At 42.4% G+C, this 21,626-nt stretch overlaps 1 protein-coding gene across 1 annotated transcript in view; it reads left to right on the top strand.

The window, feature by feature from the left end:
- Window positions 1-302: 302 nt before the first annotated feature.
- Window positions 303-21,626, top strand: part of plekhm3 (pleckstrin homology domain containing, family M, member 3) — a gene marked incomplete at its 3' end in the record, with an annotated part of 219,101 nt that continues 197,777 nt past the window's right edge. Inside the window, exon 1 of the mRNA XM_084311501.1 lies at window positions 303-1,125. Coding sequence (XP_084167627.1) covers window positions 600-1,125 — 526 coding nt within the window. The 5' untranslated portion in view covers window positions 303-599. The remainder of the gene's footprint in view (window positions 1,126-21,626) is intronic.

Consider the following 21,626-nt stretch of genomic DNA (forward strand, 5'->3'; position numbering starts at 1 on the left):
ACGTCACCCAGGAGGGGAGCCACCCTGTCACGTCACCCAGGAGGGGAGCAACCCTGTCACGTCACCCAGGAGGGGAGCCACCCTGTCACGTCACCCAGGAGGGGAGCAACCCTGTCACGTCACCCAGGAGGTGAGCCACCCTGTCACGTCACCCAGGAGGGGAGCCACCGTGTCACGTCACCCAGGAGGGGAGCCACCCTGTCACGTCACCCAGGAGGTGAGCAACCCTGTCACGTCACCCAGGAGGGGAGCCACCCTGTCACGTCACCCAGGAGGTGAGCCACCCTGTCACGTCACCCAGGAGGGGAGCCACCCTGTCACGTCACCCAGGAGGGGAGCCACCCTGTCACGTCACCCAGGAGGGGAGCCACCGTGTCACGTTACCCAGGAGGGGAGCCACCCTGTCACGTCACCCAGGAGGGGAGCCACCCCGCTCAGCTGTGCTCAATTCTAAAAACATTAAGTAAAAGATTTAGGCATTTCTTGTTTTGAGTTGTTTTGCTTCCAGGGAAGAGAGGAGGTCTGCATGTTGCTCTCAGGGCCTCTGTGCCCTTCTTCTTCCCGGAGAACCGCTTAGTGGCGCGGCTTCCAGCCCAGCGATGGAGGGGCTTCAGGGGCTGGACGACGTCGTCGTCGGGGACATCAGCCCCGCCCTGGAGGCCACCGAGGACTTCCTCCACTGCCTGGACCCCGGAGACACGGACCTCCCGCCCCCCCGGCAGCACAAGCAGCTCCGGGACGCGTCCACCGCGGCGCTGGGCAAGCTGAGCTCCAGCGGGGTGTGGGGCCTGTTGGCCGGGGAGCAGCCGGAGGTGGGGCCCCTGGGGCTGGCGTGGGCCGACCACCAACCCCCCTCGGCCCTCAGCGTGCTGGGCCTCGGCCTGGGGCTCGGCGGGGGCCTGCGGCAGGGCAAGAGGAGCCGCGCGCGCTCCACCAACGACCTGGCGGCCCACGCCTCCAACCCCGCCTCCAACCCCGCCTCCAACCCCGCCTTCAAGAAGGGACACAACCGCTCCAGGTCGGACGTCAACTACCGGTCGTCGACGGCCTGCTACACTGACAACGGACTGCCCCCTCTGGACCGCAACGCGCTGAAGAACATGGCCCTCAACCACCAGAGAGACGGTGAGATGACTTCTCTAACTCTAACTCCAACTCCAACTCTAACTCTAACTCTAACCCAACCACCAGAGAGACGGTGAGATGACTTCTCTAACTCTTAACAATACACACAATTGTTAAGGGGATGCAGACCAGAGAAAGACTTTCATCTTCAGTGTTTCCCCTAGGATTTCTTTCAGGGGGGGTGGTAGGCCCCCCAAAACTACTAGTGTTGTCGCGGGGCGCGCGTGTCACGGATACGTGGTGTCAACTCAACAGTGTCGTCATAGACTTGTGCAGTAAGCAGGCATTAAAGCGTTCCGTCTTGAGACGGATTTCCGTCAATTTGATTATATTTATATAATATTTTTATTCATATATATATATTTTTTTTACTTTTTTTTAATATAAAGTTTGCCAATAGGGATGCATCAGTATAGTAGCCAGGCAGTGGTAGTAGTCGTAATAGTAATCCAGTCTTTTTTTTTTTTTTTTTTTTAATAAACTAGTTCAACACAGGTAACCACTTTTGCTTAATTTCTTTGATGGCTCAAATGTATGCTCTAGTGCAGGAGTCAGGAACCTTTTTGACTGGGAGAGCCATAAAAGCCAAATATTTCTAAATATATTTCATTGAGAGCCATATAGTATTTTTAACGTATAATAAATTAAATATGTCTTACTTTTAATGCGACTTCTGGTGCTGCATGGTTTTGCTGATGGCCTTGTAATCTGGTTCATACGTGGTGAGGTTGAGCTTCATGCAGGCGTTGAGGCTTCCATCAGTTAAACGTGAGCGTAGGTTGGTCTTAATGTTCCTCATATGCGAGAATGACTGCCCACATGCATATGTAGAGCCAAACATGGTCAATACGGCAATACTCACGCTGCATTGTGTGGTATGTCACAGGAAGCTCGTTCCAAGTTTTAAGAATCAGCTGGTCTTCAGGTTGAAGATTTTAAATTTCTGTCCACTTGTGTTCCCTCGCCAGCTCTGCTCGCTATATCTTCAGCTACAGATACTATTATCTGTATCTTCAAAACTAATTTCTGTTTACTTTAAAATGACACAGTATTATTAAGAAATATCACAAGTAGTAAAAAAAAAAAAAAAAAAAATTTTTTTTTTTTTTTTACTCAAATTTCTGGGAGCCATATGCTGTCACCAGAAGAGCCATATATGGCTCGCGAGCCATAGGTTCCCGACCCCTGCTCCAGTGTCTAGTCGATTTTGTGTTTTGAGCACAAAGTTCATCATAGATCTAGCCTCTTAATTTTGCTCTCAAAGTGCACCAGATTGATGCATTTAACTTTAAAACTAAAAAAAAAAAAAAAAAAGTAAACAAAAAAGGAACATCTGATAAACCCAATATTCGTAACATAAAGTCCTTACCTCACATCTGATGTAATGCAAAAAGATTAATCCAATTCCTGATCGCCATTCCAAATATTGATCGCGTTTATTGATCCAACGTTATATATCCAAAACACATAATCCACGCTGCTCTGAGTGTCCCCAGTCAATGTGTTATAACGATACTGCATGCCCGAGAAGGAAAACCTGGACCGGACTTCTTAGATTGATGCACAGCCCCAGCCAGAGGGATTCCAATGATGTGCAATACCATCCGGGAGATGATAGGCGGTGGTATTTGCCCTTTGCGAGCTCAGACCCATTCCCAATGATAACGTCAGGCTGGATGGATGAAAAATGAATGGATATAGCTAATAAAAGAAATATCGATTAAAACCCAAGATTTCTTGGGTTTGGCGCCCAGAGCATGGCGAGTTAACCCAGACTATCTCGGGTTTGGCCTCCAAAGGGCTAGGGCCCTATGAATTCCGTTTAATCTTTTCCTGTTTTCGGATTTCTCAGTTTTGAATTTTCCTGTTTTCGGATTTCTCTGATTTTATACAAAATTATGTTTTTAACACTTTGGCTGCCTAAGGTTAAATTCATGATATACCATAGATTGCCAGCGCTATTTGTCTATGGAGAAAGTCCCCTTCTTTGCAGGGCTATAACCGTTTAAATTCTATTGCTACATTGCCATTATTAGGGCCCATTCAAAGTCCTATATGTATTGTTCATTGTGTAGCAACGTTAAACTTTTTCATTCACATATTCATAGTAAAGTATGGTCTAATGTATAAGTATGTTTTCATCTCTTTCTGCAGCTTTCTCCAGAACGTGATATATAGCCCCAAATGCATTATATTGATGATGAAATACAGTTTGATGGCAATCAGCGCGATATAAAAAATTCCAACTAGACGTACTTCTAGAAGTTACTACACGTCATCTGATGTTGACCGGATGGGCGAGGGGGCGTTTATAATTCCGTGGGCAGCGTTATACCAATCATCTAATGTGGGTCAAATGTTGATAATAGCAGTTAGTATCGAAGACGGTAACGTTACACGCTCAAACTCACCCCAGTCTCCGCGCGCCGTTGGGCGATCATCGTAGAGTAGAAATTCTATCATTATGGGATGGCGATTTACCCGGTCCATCTCCAGCTTGTATAATGGTATATACGTCCAAATCATGTTGTTTATCGAGTTATTGGCAATCGATCGCTATGTAGCGTGACGAGCCAGAGTCACGGGACATGTACCGAGTGGCCGGAAGCAATACGGACGTCTAGCACAACCTCTATGGCACATCCTGTTTAAGCGATTGCGCCGATCGGCCACCAGATGGCGCTCCTGAACCGCCAGAGAGCTCAGTGGGTCCTGCTGGTGGATCTCAGGCCAGCGGAGGGGACATATGACTCCGATCGCAGATTTTTGAAATATTGATATAAGGACGACGTAAAGCGTCCTCCGGCAACTTGAGCATGGCCGGGAATGACGTCTAAAGACGGTTCCCGGCACCCAAAGTGTTAACTAACTTTACTAACATCGGCAAACAGTGCCAGTGTAGTTCAATGTTCAGTGCCAGTTCAGTTATGAGGTTTCTTTTTTTTCAATTCAGTTCAGTTCAATGCAGTTCAACTGCCAGTGCAGTGCAATAACTAAATAATAATTAAATTGTTAAATAATACAAAATAATAATTTGTTTAAAATAAATCAGAAAAAAAACTGTAAAATATCATTTATTTCAAAGAGATGTCCTTTTAAAGGTTCATGCTTCTCCCCATCTCTGGCTGACACCACCATTGTGATTAGGGCTGTCTTAAATACTTCGAAGCTTCGTTCGATGGCACAAGCTTCGAACATTAATAAAAATCGAAGTAAAAAAAAAAAAAAAAATCTTCAATTTTTTTATTTTATTTTTATTTTTACTTCGGTGTGTGTGTGTGTGTGTGTGTGTGTGTGTGTGTGTGTGTGTGTGTGTGTGTGTGTGTGCATGCATGGGGCCATTGGGTGGGGCCGGGGGACAAATACACTGGAGGAAAGTAACCCAGCTCAGCACTGCCCAAATTATATCATCCTCAAACACATATACACCACCTACACGCCTATTCTCAGTCCTTGCCCCACAATGGTGGAATGAACTACCCACCCCAGTTAGGACAGCCGAATCCCATCCAATCTTTCGCCGTCGACTAAAGATGCACTTCTTCAACCATTATCTGAAATACATTTTTAAAAATAAAATAAAAAAAATCTAACCCTAACTAACCTTACTGTCATGCACTTAATAAACTAACCTACACTGTAACACGCAACACTTTGATGAATATTGTTACTCAGCTGATAGAGTTGTATCCTTCCTGATGACCTGTCGTACAGAACTTGTAAGTCGCTTTGGATAAAAGCGTCAGCTAAATGACTAAATGTAAATGTGAATGTAAATGCCTTGTAGAATTCCACACACAATTCCTGAAATAGAACATTTAGATAAGGTGCTACTGAGATGTTTTGGTGAGTTCTTTGTTTTTTTGTGGAAGTAGCCCTTCTTAAAAATGCATGAACATTCACTGATAATTGGTCTGTAGTGGAGTCTACAAGGTCTACATTGCCGGACCATGTAGAATCCGGACCTTGTAGACTGTCATAATTCTGTGCATAGTTTAGTCTACACAGGCCATATTTCAAATAATCAAAATCTTACTTCATTCATCTTAAACATTCTTGATTTGGGGGATTGGTAGTTCCCATGAAATCTGAAGTTGTTCAAACGACAACAGCGATCCACCTTGAATTAAATCACACTGTGTTGGCTGCGTCACAGTCACGAAAGGGGCTACTTAATTCATTAATCCAATCCACTTTATTTATAGAGCACATTTAAAAACAACAAAGTTTACCAAAGTGCTGTACAAGTCCCACAACATAAGATAAAAAAAATATATATATATATATATAGATTTTTATTTTATTTTTATTTTGAAGCTTCGAATTAAAATCGAAGCTCGGCCCCGAAGCTTCGATTGCCAAAAAAAAATTCGAAGGTCAGCCCTAATTGTGATACATGATGGTTAGGCCTTTGTGTTTTCCTCAGTGAGGGATTCTCTTTTGTCGGTCAGCAGCGTTTTGTACTTGCTGAAGCTTCTCTCTGTATAATAATTTTTTAAGTTTAAATATCAACCTTATCGGTAGCACTTTATAATAACACCCTGTTATAATACATTTATAAGGTATTTGTAGATAATGAACTAACCATGAACAAACCATTTATATACATTCATAAATGATTATTAAATCATTTATAACTATATTTGTATAACATTTACAGATTAGTTCTACATTATTTATAACTCATTATCAACATTGTTTGTACTTGATTTGTTCATCATTAAATAATGTTGTTAATGTGTAGTAACACATTTGTAGATGCTTTGAAAAATGGATATGAAAAAACGACTATACTGTATCTCCATTTATTTTTCATGTTCAACAAATGATTTGTTAAGACATTCATAAAACATCTATAAATCATTTGCAGATGCTATTGTGTGCCCTAATCTGAAGTGAAGCCTATTCATCATTAACAAATGTCTAATACAGTTAATTATTTGTTAACTTTTTCATCACATGTTACAAATGTCGTAGACAGCTTTCGGATACACCCTTCTTTGTGACATCAAACAGTGACAGAATTAGGACTATAGATAAATGCAATTTTATTAACATATAAAATACATGTGCATGACATATAGTGTCACTCTGTCTCCCGTTCCTCCTCTGTCTCTCTCTACTGGACTGCCCAGTAGCAATAAAGCGATAAAACGCCCCAAAAAAATCAAACAAAAAATAAAAAAAAAAAGTCAGGTTGCATGTTGTTATTCTAACCAGCTTAGTTCTGTTGCATTCCCACAATAAAATGTTCTGTAGGGAGTAGTGTTGTCAAAAATATCGAAGTATCGATACATATCGATACTGAATATTTAAAACGGCTTCGATACTCATTTCCCGAAGTACCGATACTTTCTGCAGTATCGGTACCAGCTGGCTTGCTCCCGCAAGTTGTTGACAGACAGACGCGCTGCCAGAGCCTTGCCCTTCCGCCTCCTCCTCCTCGCTCAGAGCAACAGACACAAGCTGCTGCAGCCTCCTCCCCCTCACAGCCGGGCAGCGCAGCCCTGTCTTCAGTTTGTAAACAACGCTATTATTAGCTAACGTTAGCTGTCGTGGCTATCGTTCTGGGAGCTAACGTTAGTAGTACTAGGCTGGTGCGGGCTAACTGGCTATCGTTCTGGCAGCTAACGTTAGTAGTACTAGGCTGGTGCGGGCTAACTGGCTATCGTTCTGGGAGCTAATGTTAGTAGTACTAGGCTGGTGCGGGCTAACTGGCTATCGTTCTGGGAGCTAATGTTAGTAGTACTAGGCTGGTGCGGGCTAACTGGCTATCGTTCTGGGAGCTAACGTTAGTAGTACTAGGCTGGTGCTGCCTAACTGGCTATCGTTCCGTGATTTGTTTACTTGGTAACACGGGTTGCTAAGGAATTTAGGTTCGAGGTTGAAGAAAGTGCACTTTAGCTGTCGTTCCTCCGTTAGCTTAATGCTAGCTAGCTGGCCACCTATTACTTCATGGAAACGGAGTAACGTCAAGCCGAGCCCACTACACCAGTACACACATGAACTCGACACAACTACCCCGTTTCCAACGTTAGGTCTAGCGGAGCCGGAGCCCATCCTACACCAGTACACACATGAACTCGACACAACGTTACCCCGCCTCCATGAAGTGTCCAATTAGCAGCAATGTTGTTGAAAATGTAACGTTAATAAATGCTCCGAGCATAGCTCCGGAGAAATCTCTCGCTCTCTCTCTCTCTCTCTCTCTCTCTCTCTCTAACTCTCTCTCTCTCTCTCTCTCTCTCTCTGGGTCATAACTAGAAAGGTGCACTCAGTAGACCTAAAATCTCTAGCAGCCACTCTCTCTTTCTCTCTCTTTCTCTGATCTAAAGATAAACAAAGGGTTTTAAAAGTGTATTTATCTTCTCGTATAGTACCAGAGAGAAGCTGAGGAGAATCAACCAGCAACAAAAGCAAAATTTGTTAAAAAAAAAAAAATTATTATTATAATAAAAAAAAAAATTATTATAATTTTATTTTTTTTGGTATTGAAAGTATCGAAAGTATCGATACTTTTCAAGGTATCGTATCGAAGTCGAAATTCCAGTATCGTGACAACACTAGTAGGGAGATGACGGAGGCTCTCAACCCAAAATATAACCCCCCATCCAAAGAGAGTTTAACCAACCGCCTGATCCCTGCATGGTATGCCGTTGAGAAGGGCAATTCGATTTTGGAGCTAAAAAATTTAAGTAAGTTAATAATAAACCTGTACTCTTTTTCCACCCAACAATTTATATCGATAAAGAATCGGATCGATAAGCAGAATCGATAATGGAATCGGTATAGATAAAATCGTATCAATTCACATCCCTAGGATACCCCACCTGGGTACCTGGCAACACCGCAACCTGGTCCCCGAGCGGGAATCGAACCCAGGACCTTCTAGCTGTGAGGCGACAGTGTTAACCACTACACCACTGTGCCACCAAATATATGAATGATATATAATTTACGAGTTTAGTGCTAATCAGATGTCTGTACAGAGTTGTAAATAATAACAGCTACAACTTTCTGTAGTGGTAGTGAAAGGTTAACCTATAGTGTGGTAGTGAAAGGTTAACCTTCTGTAGTGTGGTAGTGAAAGGTTATCCTTCTGTAGTGTGGTAGTGAAAGGTTAACCTTCTGTAGTGTGGTAGTGAAAGGGTTAACCTTCTGTAGTGTGGTAGTGAAAGGTTAACCTTCTGTAGTGTGGTAGTGAAATGTTAACCGTCTGTAGTGTGGTAGTGAAAGGTTAACCTTCTGTAGTGTGGTAGTGAAATGTTAACCTTCTGTAGTGTGGTAGTGAAAGGTTAACCTTCTGTAGTGTGGTAGTGAAAGGGTTAACCGTCTGTAGTGTGGTTGTGAAAGGTTAACCATCTGTAGTGTGGTAGTGAAAGGTTAACCTTCTGTTTGTAGTGTGGTAGTGAAAGGGTTAATCGTCTGTAGTGTGGTTGTGAAAGGTTAACCATCTGTAGTGTGGTAGTGAAAGGTTAACCTTCTGTAGTGTGGTAGTGAAAGGTTAACCTTCTGTAGTGTGGTAGTGAAAGGTTAACCGTCTGTAGTGTGGTGGTGAAAGGGTTAACCTTCTGTAGTGTGGCAGTGAAAGGTTAACCTTCTGTAGTGAAAGGTTAACCTTCTGTAGTGTGGTAGTGAAAAGGTTACCCTTCTGTAGTGTTGTAGTGAAAGGTTAACCTTCTGTAGTGTGGCAGTGAAAGGTTAACCTTCTGTAGTGTGGTAGTGAAAGGTTAACCTTCTGTAGTGTGGTAGTGAAAGGTTAACCTTCTGTAGTGTGGTAGTGAAAGGTTAACCTTCTGTAGTGTGGTAGTGAAAAGGTTAACCTTCTGTAGTGTTGTAGTGAAAGGTTAACCTTCTGTAGTGTGGCAGTGAAAGGTTAACCTTCTGTAGTGTGGCAGTGAAAGGTTAACCTTCTGTAGTGTGGCAGTGAAAGGTTAACCTTCTGTAGTGTGTTAGTGAAAGGTTAACCTTCTGTAGTGTGTTAGTGAAAAGGTTAACCTTCTGTAGTGTGGTAGTCAGGGACCGAAACTAAAGCCCGCCGCCCGCCAGGGGCGGTCTGTTTTTACCTTTGGCGCATGACACTTAGAGGGCTGCCCGCCGTGTGGCGTGTAGACGTGTAGTTCATAACGATACTCTTGTGAGAGTACAGATTATAGCCGCTCGTCTTTTTTTTCTCCGCCGCGAGATCGTTAAAAAACTACAAGTCCCACATCGCACTCAAGTCAACGGTCCAATCACAGTAGAGTGACGTGACTGGTTTCATGAGAAAAAAAAGCAAATGACCAATCGGAAGCTATCATTTGGCTTGTTTACTTCCGTCTGCTCTAGTCTATATCGGACCTCCACGAGCTAACGTTACTGTTTAAACAATGACCCAGTCAACTATTCACTTTTAGTTTAATACATGACGAGGCATTGTCTAACGGTATCTAGCTGGCTAGCTACTGATAGCTGCTGATATCAACAAATGCTCCAGCAATAGTCTACTCGAGTGCATAATACCTCCGTTCCCTCGTTAGCTCGCGTTAGCTAGCTCACGTTAGATCGAAATGTCCCAGTAAACTAAATTGTCTTAACGTTATCTACCGGGCTAGCAGTAGCTACAGATAGCTCCTGATATCAATGTCTTATAACATTGATTGAATGCGTATTCTAGCTGAGGGCATGTTGAATGTGATTTGACAAAAGAACCGTAACGTAACGTTATAAATAGGGTCCAGCTGCATCGCCGGAGAATCCTTGCATGCTGAATGTAGGGTCTAGCTGAATATAGGGTCTAGCTGCAGGGCCGGAGAATCCTTGCTGGAGCTGGAGGCTACTCAAGTATACACACAGACAGTGGAGCTGTTTGCAGATAGCAAGCATTTTGACTTATTGCGTGGTGGCGATGTCTCGCAGATAATACAACTACAAGTATGATTATATAATATATATTTTATTTAATTTTTTTTTTTATATAAAATATATATATATATTTTTTAATCAAAAAAAATTTGGCAGGTAAGAAATATGCTTGGCGGGTAGACTCTTCCCATCTACCCGCCACTGGCCGGTGAGTCAAAAAGTTAATTTCGCTCCCTGGTGGTAGTGAAAGGTTAACCTTCTGTAGTGTGGCAGTGAAAGGTTAACCTTCTGTAGTGTGGTAGTGAAAGGTTAACCTTCTGTAGTGTGGCAGTGAAAGGTTAACCTTCTGTAGTGTGGCAGTGAAAGGTTAACCTTCTGTAGTGTGGTAGTGAAAGGTTAACCTTCTGTAGTGTGGTAGTGAAAGGTTAACCTTCTGTAGTGTGTTAGTGAAAGGTTAACCTTCTGTAGTGTGGTAGTGAAAGGTTAACCTTCTGTAGTGTGGTAGTGAAAAGGTTAACCTTCTGTAGTGTTGTAGTGAAAGGTTAACCTTCTGTAGTGTGGCAGTGAAAGGTTAACCTTCTGTAGTGTGGCAGTGAAAGGTTAACCTTCTGTAGTGTGGCAGTGAAAGGTTAACCTTCTGTAGTGTGGCAGTGAAAGGTTAACCCTCTGTAGTGATGACCCTTAGTGCTGATTCCACGTGATGATGATGATGATGATGATGATGATGATGATGATGATGATGATGATGACCCTTGTGTGAATCACGAAGGCCTGCCTGCATTACACTTCAGCCCCGGGTAATTGGCCCGCGTCTATCTCCATTCCGATTGGATGGGGGGGGGTTGTGTTACCTCGATGATATGGCGACAGCGTCCCGCAGGTTTGAAAGCCACCCTTCAGGGGGAATGAAAGGCTTTCAATAAAAGAAGGCGTGGCCTGTGTGTGCAGCAAGGAGGCCACACTCCCGCTGAAGTGATGATGACCCTAACCCACTGAAGTGTCCTCGGCGAGGCACAGTAATGATACACCGTCATTATTATGATGATAATAACCTGAAATTGTAATAACTGTCATTATTCAGGCGGTACACGGAGTGCACACGCACACACACACACACACATATCTATGCACATACACAGCGAACTCAAGCCTGTTTGTTTAGCCTGTTTGTTTGGAAGGATATTAGCTCGTAATCCCGTCAGCAAATGGACTCAAATGAGGCGAGAGGAGAGGGAGCCCAATTATCCATCTCTCCCGATACTAGTAGGATTATTATACCATTAGCATATTGTGTGAAAAGATACTAGTAGGAATATTACCATTAGCATATTGTGTGAAAAGACATCGGCCTATTTAGTCTGGCTTGCCGCTGAAGAGGAGGGAAGTTGCGAGAGGACGGTAACAAGTGTCGGCCTGAGAGATTCAGGGCCTTCACATCCCAGGGCCATGTCCAAGCCCTAACCTTTTACATCCCCACTGAAAGAGATGCTTCCTGGCCTCGTCATTAGTGGTAGGGGGGGGGGGGGGGGGGGGGGGACAGACCTCTGTGGCGGGCTCTAATTTCGGGCCCTGCTTGTATCTTTCTCGTTTCGTTTCAAACCTTTATTTTCAAGGCAACCAAGGTTTCCCTCATTTACAGTCACGTTAAGTTCAAGTTCTTTATTTGTCAAATACACAACAATACAGGGGTATTGCAGGTAATGACATTTTTGTGTTTTGAGTGTACATACAGAAATGTAGCCCCCCCCCCCCAAAAAACATATCGATGACTGAAAGGCAAAACCTCCTAGCTGCAAAATTTCAAATTTTCTGATTTCACTTTGGATGATGAGAAGCCTCCTGTCTGCACCTATTCAGTCTGTCTGCAAGATATTTTCCAAAAAGCCAAAAGCAGTGTATTGTATTGTATCCTTAAAAAAAATAGCATTCTGCAAGAAAACAACATGTAAAAAAACACTTTTCTAAACTTTAAACTTTAAATATAATTCAACTAAAAAAGAAAAACATGACCTGGCTACCAGGGCTCGAGACTAACGATGTCCCGTCGTCCCGGGGACGATCAAATATTGATTTGGGACAAACAGAAATCTTTTTTGGGACGCAAACGGGACTGAGAGGATTTCATTTTTTCACAGGAAATGTCAATTAGCCGACTGTCAGTGCGCGCATATATATATATGAATTATTCTACGTTAATAAAACATACCTGGTGATCAACTACAGTTTGCTGTAAACAGCAATACTCCAATTCAGCCATTGGCAATTCAGCCGTTGGGTGGGGGGCGCTGTTGAGCGGGCCTGTGACCGGACCTGAAAGCGCCCCTGGCTCTGCGGCTCTGCAGTTGCATACTATTGGGTTTCGTTGGGAGCAGCACAGAGTCTCGACTCGGGACTTATTTTATTTTATTTTAGCAGCAGTTATCAATATCGACCAGGAGGACAGCGCGATCTAAGGGACATGTTTCATTACTAGTCAAGTGTCATTACTTTAGTTATCAAAGGTGGAATCTCTGGACGCAATGACATTATATAGTTTAAAGCTAAACTACGTTTTTCTTTCTTGTTAGAAGAGGAATAACTTATTCAGTTAGATTTGATTTGATCTTTATTTATCTCTAACATTTTCAGCTATAAACAACACACACATTTGTAATAACAAAAAAAAATAAAATGAAAAAAAATACAAATATATTTAAATATATTTTCCTATGGAAGGAATAATCAACATGGCTCCAATTGGTTGACTATAACAGCACCGTGACCAAATATCCCTATACTAGCACCTTGTTAAACACTTTTTATATATATATATATATATATATATATATATATATATATATATATATATATATATTGTTTTATTTTTAATCATAATTATTCTTGTGAAATCTTTCCACCTGGGAGCCTTTTGACTAAATCAATTTATTCTCCCCTTCTCTGAATGGTGTTTCTTATGGCAATAACAACTATAGACGACAAAACCAAAGTAAAGAAACGACATTTGATTTTTGGGACGGTTACATTCACTTTGGGACGGTAATTTTTTTTAAAAATTGTATTTCGGGACGGTTCTGGGACGGTGGTGAAAAAAGTTAGTCTGGAGCCCTGCTGGCTACTGGCTAGTCGATTATCTTGTTTTCATAATCGTAGGAAAAATCGTTTATTTGAACCCTTTCACTGCCACACGACAGAAGGTTAACCCTTTACTATCACGGTTGTGTGATAGTAAAGGGCTAACCTTCTGTATTGTCACAGTGAAAGGGTTAACCGGCTGTCGTGTGGCAGTGAAAGGGTTAAATAAAGAAAAAGGGCCAGAGGGTTGTTGATCTGTTGTTTTAGGACCAGATGTTTGTTGTTCTGCTGTTTTAGGACCAGATGTTTGTTATTCTGCTGTTTTAGGACCAGCGGACTTGTTGTTCTGCTGTTTTAGGACCAGAGGGTTGTTGTTCTGCTGTTTTAGGACCAGAGGTTTGTTGATCTGTTGTTTTAGGACCAGATGTTCGTTGTTTTGCTGTTTTAAGACCAGAGGTTTGTTGATCTGTTGTTTTAGGACCAGAGGTTTGTTGATCTGTTGTTTTAGGACCAGATGTTCGTTGTTTTGCTGTTTTAAGACCAGAGGTTTGTTGTTCTGCTGTTTTAGGACCAGAGGTTTGTTGTTCTGCTGTTTTAGGACCAGAGGTTTGTTGTTCTGCTGTTTTAGGACCAGAGGGTTTGTTGATCTGTTGTTTTAGGACCAGAGGGTTTGTTGTTCTGCTGTTTTAGGACCAGAGGTTTGTTGATCTGTTGTTTTAGGACCAGAGGTTTGTTGTTGTGTTGTTTTAGGACCAGATGTTTGTTGTTCTGCTGTTTTAGGACTAGAGGGTTTGTTGTTCTGCTGTTTTAGGACCAGATGTTTGTTGATCTGTTGTTTTAGGACCAGAGGTTTGTTGTTGTGTTGTTTTAGGACCAGATGTTTGTTGTTTTGCTGTTTTAGGACCAGAGGGTTTGTTGATCTGTTGTTTTAGGACCAGAGGGTTTGTTGTTGTGTTGTTTTAGGACCAGAGGTTTGTTGATCTGCTGTTTTAGGACCAGAGGTTTATTTGAACCCTTTCACTGCCACACGACAGAAGGTTAACCCTTTACTATCACACAACCGACGGCGATGCTCCATCATTAGCACCATTAGCTCCGCGGAGCTACTGGTGCTAATGATGGAGCATCGCCGTCGGTTGTGTGATAGTAAAGGGCTAACCTTCTGTATTGTCACAGTGAAAGGGTTAACCGGCTGTCGTGTGGCAGTGAAAGGGTTAAATAAAGAAAAAGGGCCAGAGGGTTGTTGATCTGTTGTTTTTTTAGGACCAGATGATTGTTGTTCTGCTGTTTTAGGACCAGATGTTTGTTGATCTGCTGTTTTAGGACCAGAGGGGTTGTTGTTCTGCTGTTTTAGGACCAGAGGGTTGTTGTTCTGCTGTTTTAGGACCAGAGGTTTGTTGATCTGTTGTTTTAGGACCAGAGGTTTGTTGATCTGTTGTTTTAGGACCAGAGGTTTGTTGATCTGTTGTTTTAGGACCAGAGGTTTGTTGTTCTGCTGTTTTAGGACCAGAGGTTTGTTGATCTGTTGTTTTAGGACCAGAGGTTTGTTGATCTGTTGTTTTAGGACCAGAGGTTTGTTGTTCTGCTGTTTTAGGACCAGAGGTTTGTTGATCTGTTGTTTTAGGACCAGAGGTTTGTTGATCTGTTGTTTTAGGACCAGAGGTTTGTTGATCTGCTGTTTTAGGACCAGCGGACTTGTTGTTCTGCTGTTTTAGGACCAGAGGGTTGTTGTTCTGCTGTTTTAGGACCAGAGGTTTGTTGATCTGTTGTTTTAGGACCAGATGTTCGTTGTTTTGCTGTTTTAAGACCAGAGGTTTGTTGATCTGTTGTTTTAGGACCAGAGGTTTGTTGATCTGTTGTTTTAGGACCAGATGTTCGTTGTTTTGCTGTTTTAAGACCAGAGGTTTGTTGTTCTGCTGTTTTAGGACCAGAGGTTTGTTGTTCTGCTGTTTTAGGACCAGAGGTTTGTTGTTCTGCTGTTTTAGGACCAGAGGGTTTGTTGATCTGCTGTTTTAGGACCAGAGGTTTGTTGATCTGTTGTTTTAGGACCAGAGGTTTGTTGTTGTGTTGTTTTAGGACCAGATGTTTGTTGTTCTGCTGTTTTAGGACTAGAGGGTTTGTTGTTCTGTTGTTTTAGGACCAGAGGGTTTGTTGTTCTGCTGTTTTAGGACCAGAGGTTTGTTGATCTGTTGTTTTAGGACCAGAGGTTTGTTGTTGTGTTGTTTTAGGACCAGATGTTTGTTGTTCTGCTGTTTTAGGACTAGAGGGTTTGTTGTTCTGCTGTTTTAGGACCAGATGTTTGTTGATCTGTTGTTTTAGGACCAGAGGTTTGTTGTTCTGCTGTTTTAGGACCAGAGGTTTGTTGTTGTGTTGTTTTAGGACCAGATGTTTGTTGTTTTGCTGTTTTAGGACCAGAGGGTTTGTTGATCTGTTGTTTTAGGACCAGAGGGTTTGTTGTTGTGTTGTTTTAGGACCAGAGGTTTGTTGATCTGCTGTTTTAGGACCAGAGGGTTTGTTGATCTGTTGTTTTAGGACCAGAGGGTTTGTTGTTGTGTTGTTTTAGGACCAGAGGTTTGTTGATCTGCTGTTTTAGGACCAGAGGGTTTGTTGATCTGTTGTTTTAGGACCAGAGGTTTATTTGAACCCTTTCACTGCCACACGACAGAAGGTTAACCCTTTACTATCACACAACCGACGGCGATGCTCCATCATTAGCACCATTAGCTCCGCGGAGCTACTGGTGCTAATGATGGAGCATCGCCGTCGGTTGTGTGATAGTAAAGGGCTAACCTTCTGTATTGTCACAGTGAAAGGGTTAACCGGCTGTCGTGTGGCAGTGAAAGGGTTAAATAAAGAAAAAGGGCCAGAGGGTTGTTGATCTGTTGTTTTTTTAGGACCAGATGATTGTTGTTCTGCTGTTTTAGGACCAGATGTTTGTTGATCTGCTGTTTTAGGACCAGAGGGTTTGTTGTTCTGCTGTTTTAGGACCAGAGGGTTGTTGTTCTGCTGTTTTAGGACCAGAGGTTTGTTGATCTGTTGTTTTAGGACCAGAGGGTTTGTTGTTGTGTTGTTTTAGGACCAGAGGTTTGTTGATCTGCTGTTTTAGGACCAGAGGGTTTGTTGATCTGTTGTTTTAGGACCAGAGGGTTTGTTGATCTGTTGTTTTAGGACCAGAGGGTTTGTTGATCTGTTGTTTTAGGACCAGAGGGTTTGTTGTTCTGTTGTTTTAGGACCAGAGGGTTTGTTGATCTGTTGTTTTAGGACCAGAGGGTTTGTTGTTCTGCTGTTTTAGGACCAGGGGGTTTGTTGATCTGTTGTTTTAAGATCATCAGAGGTTTGTTGATCTGTTGTTTTAGGACCAGAGGTTTGTTGTTCTGCTGTTTTAGGACCAGAGGGTTTGTTGATCTGTTGTTTTAAGACCAGAGGTTTGTTGATCTGTTGTTTTAGGACCAGAGGTTTGTTGTTCTGCTGTTTTAGGACCAGAGGTTTGTTGTTCTGCTGTTTTAGGACCAGAGGGTTTGTTGATCTGTTGTTTTAGGACCAGAGGGTTGTTGATCTGTTGTTTTAGGACCAGAGGGTTTGTTGTTCTGCTGTTTTAGGACCAGAGGTTTGTTGATCTGTTGTTTTAGGACCAGAGGTTTGTTGTTGTGTTGTTTTAGGACCAGATGTTTGTTGTTCTGCTGTTTTAGGACCAGAGGGTTTGTTGTTCTGTTGTTTTAAGACCAGAGGTTTGTTGATCTGCTGTTTTAGGACCAGATGTTTGTTGTTCTGTTGTTTTAGGACCAGAGGTTTGTTGTTCTGTTGTTTTAGGACCAGATGTTTGTTGATATGTTGTTTTAGGACCAGAGGTTTGTTGTTCTACTGTTTTAGGACCAGATGTTTGTTGATCTGTTGTTTTAGGACCAGAGGTTTGTTGTTCTGCTGTTTTAGGACCAGAGGTTTGTTGATCTGTTGTTTTAAGACCAGAGGTTTGTTGATCTGCTGTTTTAGGACCAGAGGTTTGTTGATCTGTTGTTTTAAGACCAGAGGTTTGTTGTTCTGTTGTTTTAGGACCAGATGTTTGTTGATCTGCTGTTTTAGGACCAGAGGGTTTGTTGATCTGTTGTTTTAGGACCAGATGTTTGTTGATCTATTGCAGGGCTATTCAACTAAATTGTTCAGGGGGCCACATTGTCAGAAACCCAAGGGGCCAGGGGCCGGACTGCCATGGCGCCTCCCCGTGCTATGAATATATGTACACTTGACACAACACGCAACCACATTTTCACAACTTTTATTTAACTACATTGCAAAAGTAGTATACTTTTCAAAAAAAGTGCTTCATTTATGTGCCACATCTGCAACATCTCCTGCAAAAAGTGCTTCATTTATGACTGTGCAACAACTTAGGGCTGGGCGATATGACGATATTATATAAATATCGGGTACAGTTCATTAACGATACACTTTTTTAACGTATCGTGGATATCGTGATGTTTTGCCCAAGAGGATTGTGTCGCGTCAATCTGGTCCACTCCGTTCAAACTTTTGAACAACGCCGCCCCCACACACACACTACTGCATCAAAGTTAGTACTTATGATTAACAAAGGCATTCGTTTTGTGGCATTAACGTTATATAGTTACACGTTATATAGTTACACATCAGCGTATTTACCCAAACATAGCAATGTCCGATGACGACATAGATAGCAAGCGTTACTGTTCATATCTCAGCCCGTGCCGAGTTGTGCGTGCCCATTCTGCGGTCTGTTAATAAAGTTTTCAATCAGACAGATGTATGGAAAGGCTTTTATTATAACATTTGTTGCAGTAAAATCATTATGCCTCGTTTAGTCATGCTGCGGTGCGCTGGTAATCACTCGTCGGCCGCGGGGAGCTGTTGTTGTTGTCGTTGAGCTGAGCTCTCGTTAAAATCAATGGAGGGCATTCAGGAATGAAAAAAAAGAATAGCGATTGCCGATTGGTGCTAAGAACAGCAGGGCGGGTCCAAGCGGTGTGACGTAATTGGCAGACTCGACTGTCAATCAAAATTATTCTGTTGCCGGCTGAATGATTGAATGAATGAAAACGTTATTAACGATTGCAGAATGGGTACAATACAGTACAGCTCAATACAACAACAGTGGACTGGAGGATGAAGACCAGAAAAAGACTTTAGGCTTTTTTACATAAGGGTCCTCTATTTTCAATTCATCAAAACATTTAGAGACATACAAATATACAGTAGTTTCACTAAAATGCTAAAATCCTATTGATTGATTGATTGATTTAAAACTTTATTAACATATTGCAGAATGGGTACAGTACAGCTCAATACATACAATTGTTAAGGGGATGCAGACCAGAGAAAGACTTTCGTCTTGTTTACATCAGGGTCCCCCATTTTCAATTAATCATATTTCATATCTAAATCATATAATATCTCATTGCTAAATATATGCAATATATAATCTAATAATCCAATAATCTAAATCTAATATATAATATAAAAATGCTAAATGCATGGGTATTTTATTTTGTCTTTAATGTTAGCTTGCAAACTCAAATACTGTCTTGGTAAGCCTCATAATGAATTGTTTGGGGAAAAAAAGAAAAACATCGTGATGTGTATCGTGTATCGCCGAAAGGTCAGAAAATATCGTGATATCATATTTAGGCCATATCGCCCAGCCCTACAACAACTGCAACATCTCCTCTTCAACATTTCAATATAAAAATAAAATAAAAAACAAACAAGTGCATGATGTGCATCTGAACATTCTAACATCAACACTTGAACAAAAAAACACATTTATAGTGCAGCTCAGCTTATGAAAAAGTGCTTCATGTCTGTCTGTGCAACAACAGCAAATCACAGCATCTTATTAGCACTTATTGTCCACTCTTAACTCTCAAACATCAGGGGGGTGGGGGGCAGACAGGCCTAGCCTACATACACAGGGGTGTAGCTCCAGATTCTGGGCCCCATGAAAGAATTTATTTGTAGGCCCCCAGTGAATGCGAGCGCGCGTAAGCGCGCGAGCGGAATTTTCTTTGGCCATTTTTTTATTGATGAAAACGCATAATATGGTTTTTACCTATACATTCGGATCAGCAGTTCAGCACCTGCACTGTTGGTGGGTGAGCCTAGTAAAGGATGTCGCATTGCGTTCATCTTCAATGAATGGACCAATGCAATAGTCTACCAAAGCCCCCCCTCTCTCTATATATATCTCACACACACACACACACACACACACACACACACACACACACACACACACACACACACACACACACACACACACACACACACACACACACACACACACACACACTTCAGAAACAAACATAGTATCAATGAGAGCATCAATAATACACACTCATCCTAAGCTACCCCCCCCCCCCCCCCCAGCTACGCCCCTGCATACACACATCTAATGAGAGCGATTGCACTTCTTTGACTGGGCAATGGCAGAGAAAGAGGGTTCATATGAAGTGAGGGCTACCCGCAAACAGTGATGCAAATGCTCATTTGTCAAGGAGGCACGGTTGCTTGTTTTAATGGCATTCATGTGAGAGAAACTGGATTCACAGGTGTATGTTGAGCCAAACATTGTTAGCACAGATATTGCCAGCGTTTTTATTTTGGGGAATGTCTTGACATGAATACACTTTATCCAAAATGTTGTGGTGGATTCATTCTCAAGTCAGTGCCTGCTTCAGAGCAGATGATGCTTGCATGTCAATTATTTCAAGTTGCAGGAGACCTTCATCAATGTGAAGTGATGCAAGGAACTCTTGTCCTTTTGTGGAAATAGCAGCTACATTGGCTTAATGGGTTGCTCACAAAATGCATCAATTCTCTGGGCATGTCAAATTCATCAAATCGACTTGCAAAGTTTTCCCTCAATTTATCAATGAAATCTGTCATTAATTGAGTGACTTTTGGCTAAATTGTTGCGTGTTAACGTTGACATGAAAAGAAAAAAGTAAAAAAAATAAAAATAAAAAATATTAAAAAAAAATATTTTTTTTTTATATTTTTTTATTTTTTTTTATTATCATGTAATCTTTGGCGGGCCGGTCAGAATCCCGCGGGCCGCCAGTTGAATAGCCCTGATCTATTGTTTTAGGACCAAATGTTTGTTGATCTGTTGTTTTAGGACCAGATGTTTGTTGATCTGTTGTTTTCATCACCGTGGCGATGCTCCAGACGTCCATGTCACTCTCCTGCACATACAATGAATGGAATCTTGTCTTTTTGTCACTGTTGGTGAAAATACAGCTTTCTTTTTTCCTAATTTGACTTAGTTTAAACTTTAAACTGGACCCAGTGATCCATGGTCCAACCCCCCCTCCCACGCACACACGCACGCACGCACGCACGCACGCACACAGACACACACACACACACACACACACACACACACACACACACATACACACACACACACACACACACACACACACACACACACACACACACACACACACACACACACACACACACACACACACACACACACACACACACACACACACGCTAGCCTCCTTCCCAGTTAATCAACTTTGCCATAACGAGGCAGGGGAGTGGCCGGAGTCCCAGGTGACACACTGGTATGGTTTCTCCGGGGCGGCGCTGACAGGTTTAACACTGATGGATGTTTGGTTGGCGCGGCTGGGAGCGCCGTGGCAGGAGCCGCCTCTCTGAGCGTAAAGCCCCGTCACGGCACTTTACCTCCCGCATCAGAACACCTCGTTGTTGTCAGGGCACATCAGACCCATCAGGCTGCCGGGCCCCAGACAGAGATATATATATGCTGTTTATTTCAACCTTTAGCCTGTATGAAAGTGCTGCTGGCTACCTACTTAAACACCTGCATATTACCCATGTAATTCCGTATGATAGCGTAGGGCTGGGCGATATGGCCAAACATTTTATCACTTTTAGCTGTATTTTGCCTGGAAAAGGCATATTGGGACTCCGAAGGTGCAGTACCGGCGAGATCCTGCTAGTGGCTCTGTATCGAGAATGCAGTAACCCCTGTTCCAGACCGGGTGCCACACTGAAAACTAGGGATGTCCCGATCCGATCACGTGATCGGAATCGGCGTCAATCACGTGCTTTTCAGAGCATCGGGGATCGGGAAAAAATAATAATAAAAATCGGCAGTCAAAAAAAGAAAATTTTTATTCAACAAACATGACCATGTCCACGTCTTAAACTCATACGGAGGCCTTAGTTTTGGTTTTAAATTACATATAATATATCATCATTAATGTATTTATTGTCACACAGAGCAGAATAATTGTCCACAACAAAGACATTCCCCTTTAATTTTCACCGTTGCAACAAACACCCCTTTAATTTAGACGCTACACGCTGTACACGCTACACGCTCGACCACAACAACAACAGTACAACACGTCGCTCCCGAATCACGGTTAATATCCACTGACTTGAGCAGCTAGACTTAATGTCAGAGGTTTGGAACTAAGCATTTTAAAATAGAACGTCAAGCCATTTGCAATGTTTGCAAGGAGGACAGCAGGCTGGAGGCGAAGTTTTCAGACTAACTTTCACCTGGAGGATAACGTTAC

The sequence above is a fragment of the Notolepis coatsorum genome, assembly GCF_963971535.1.
Source record: "Notolepis coatsorum genome assembly, chromosome: 3".
Lineage (NCBI taxonomy): Eukaryota > Metazoa > Chordata > Actinopteri > Aulopiformes > Paralepididae > Notolepis > Notolepis coatsorum.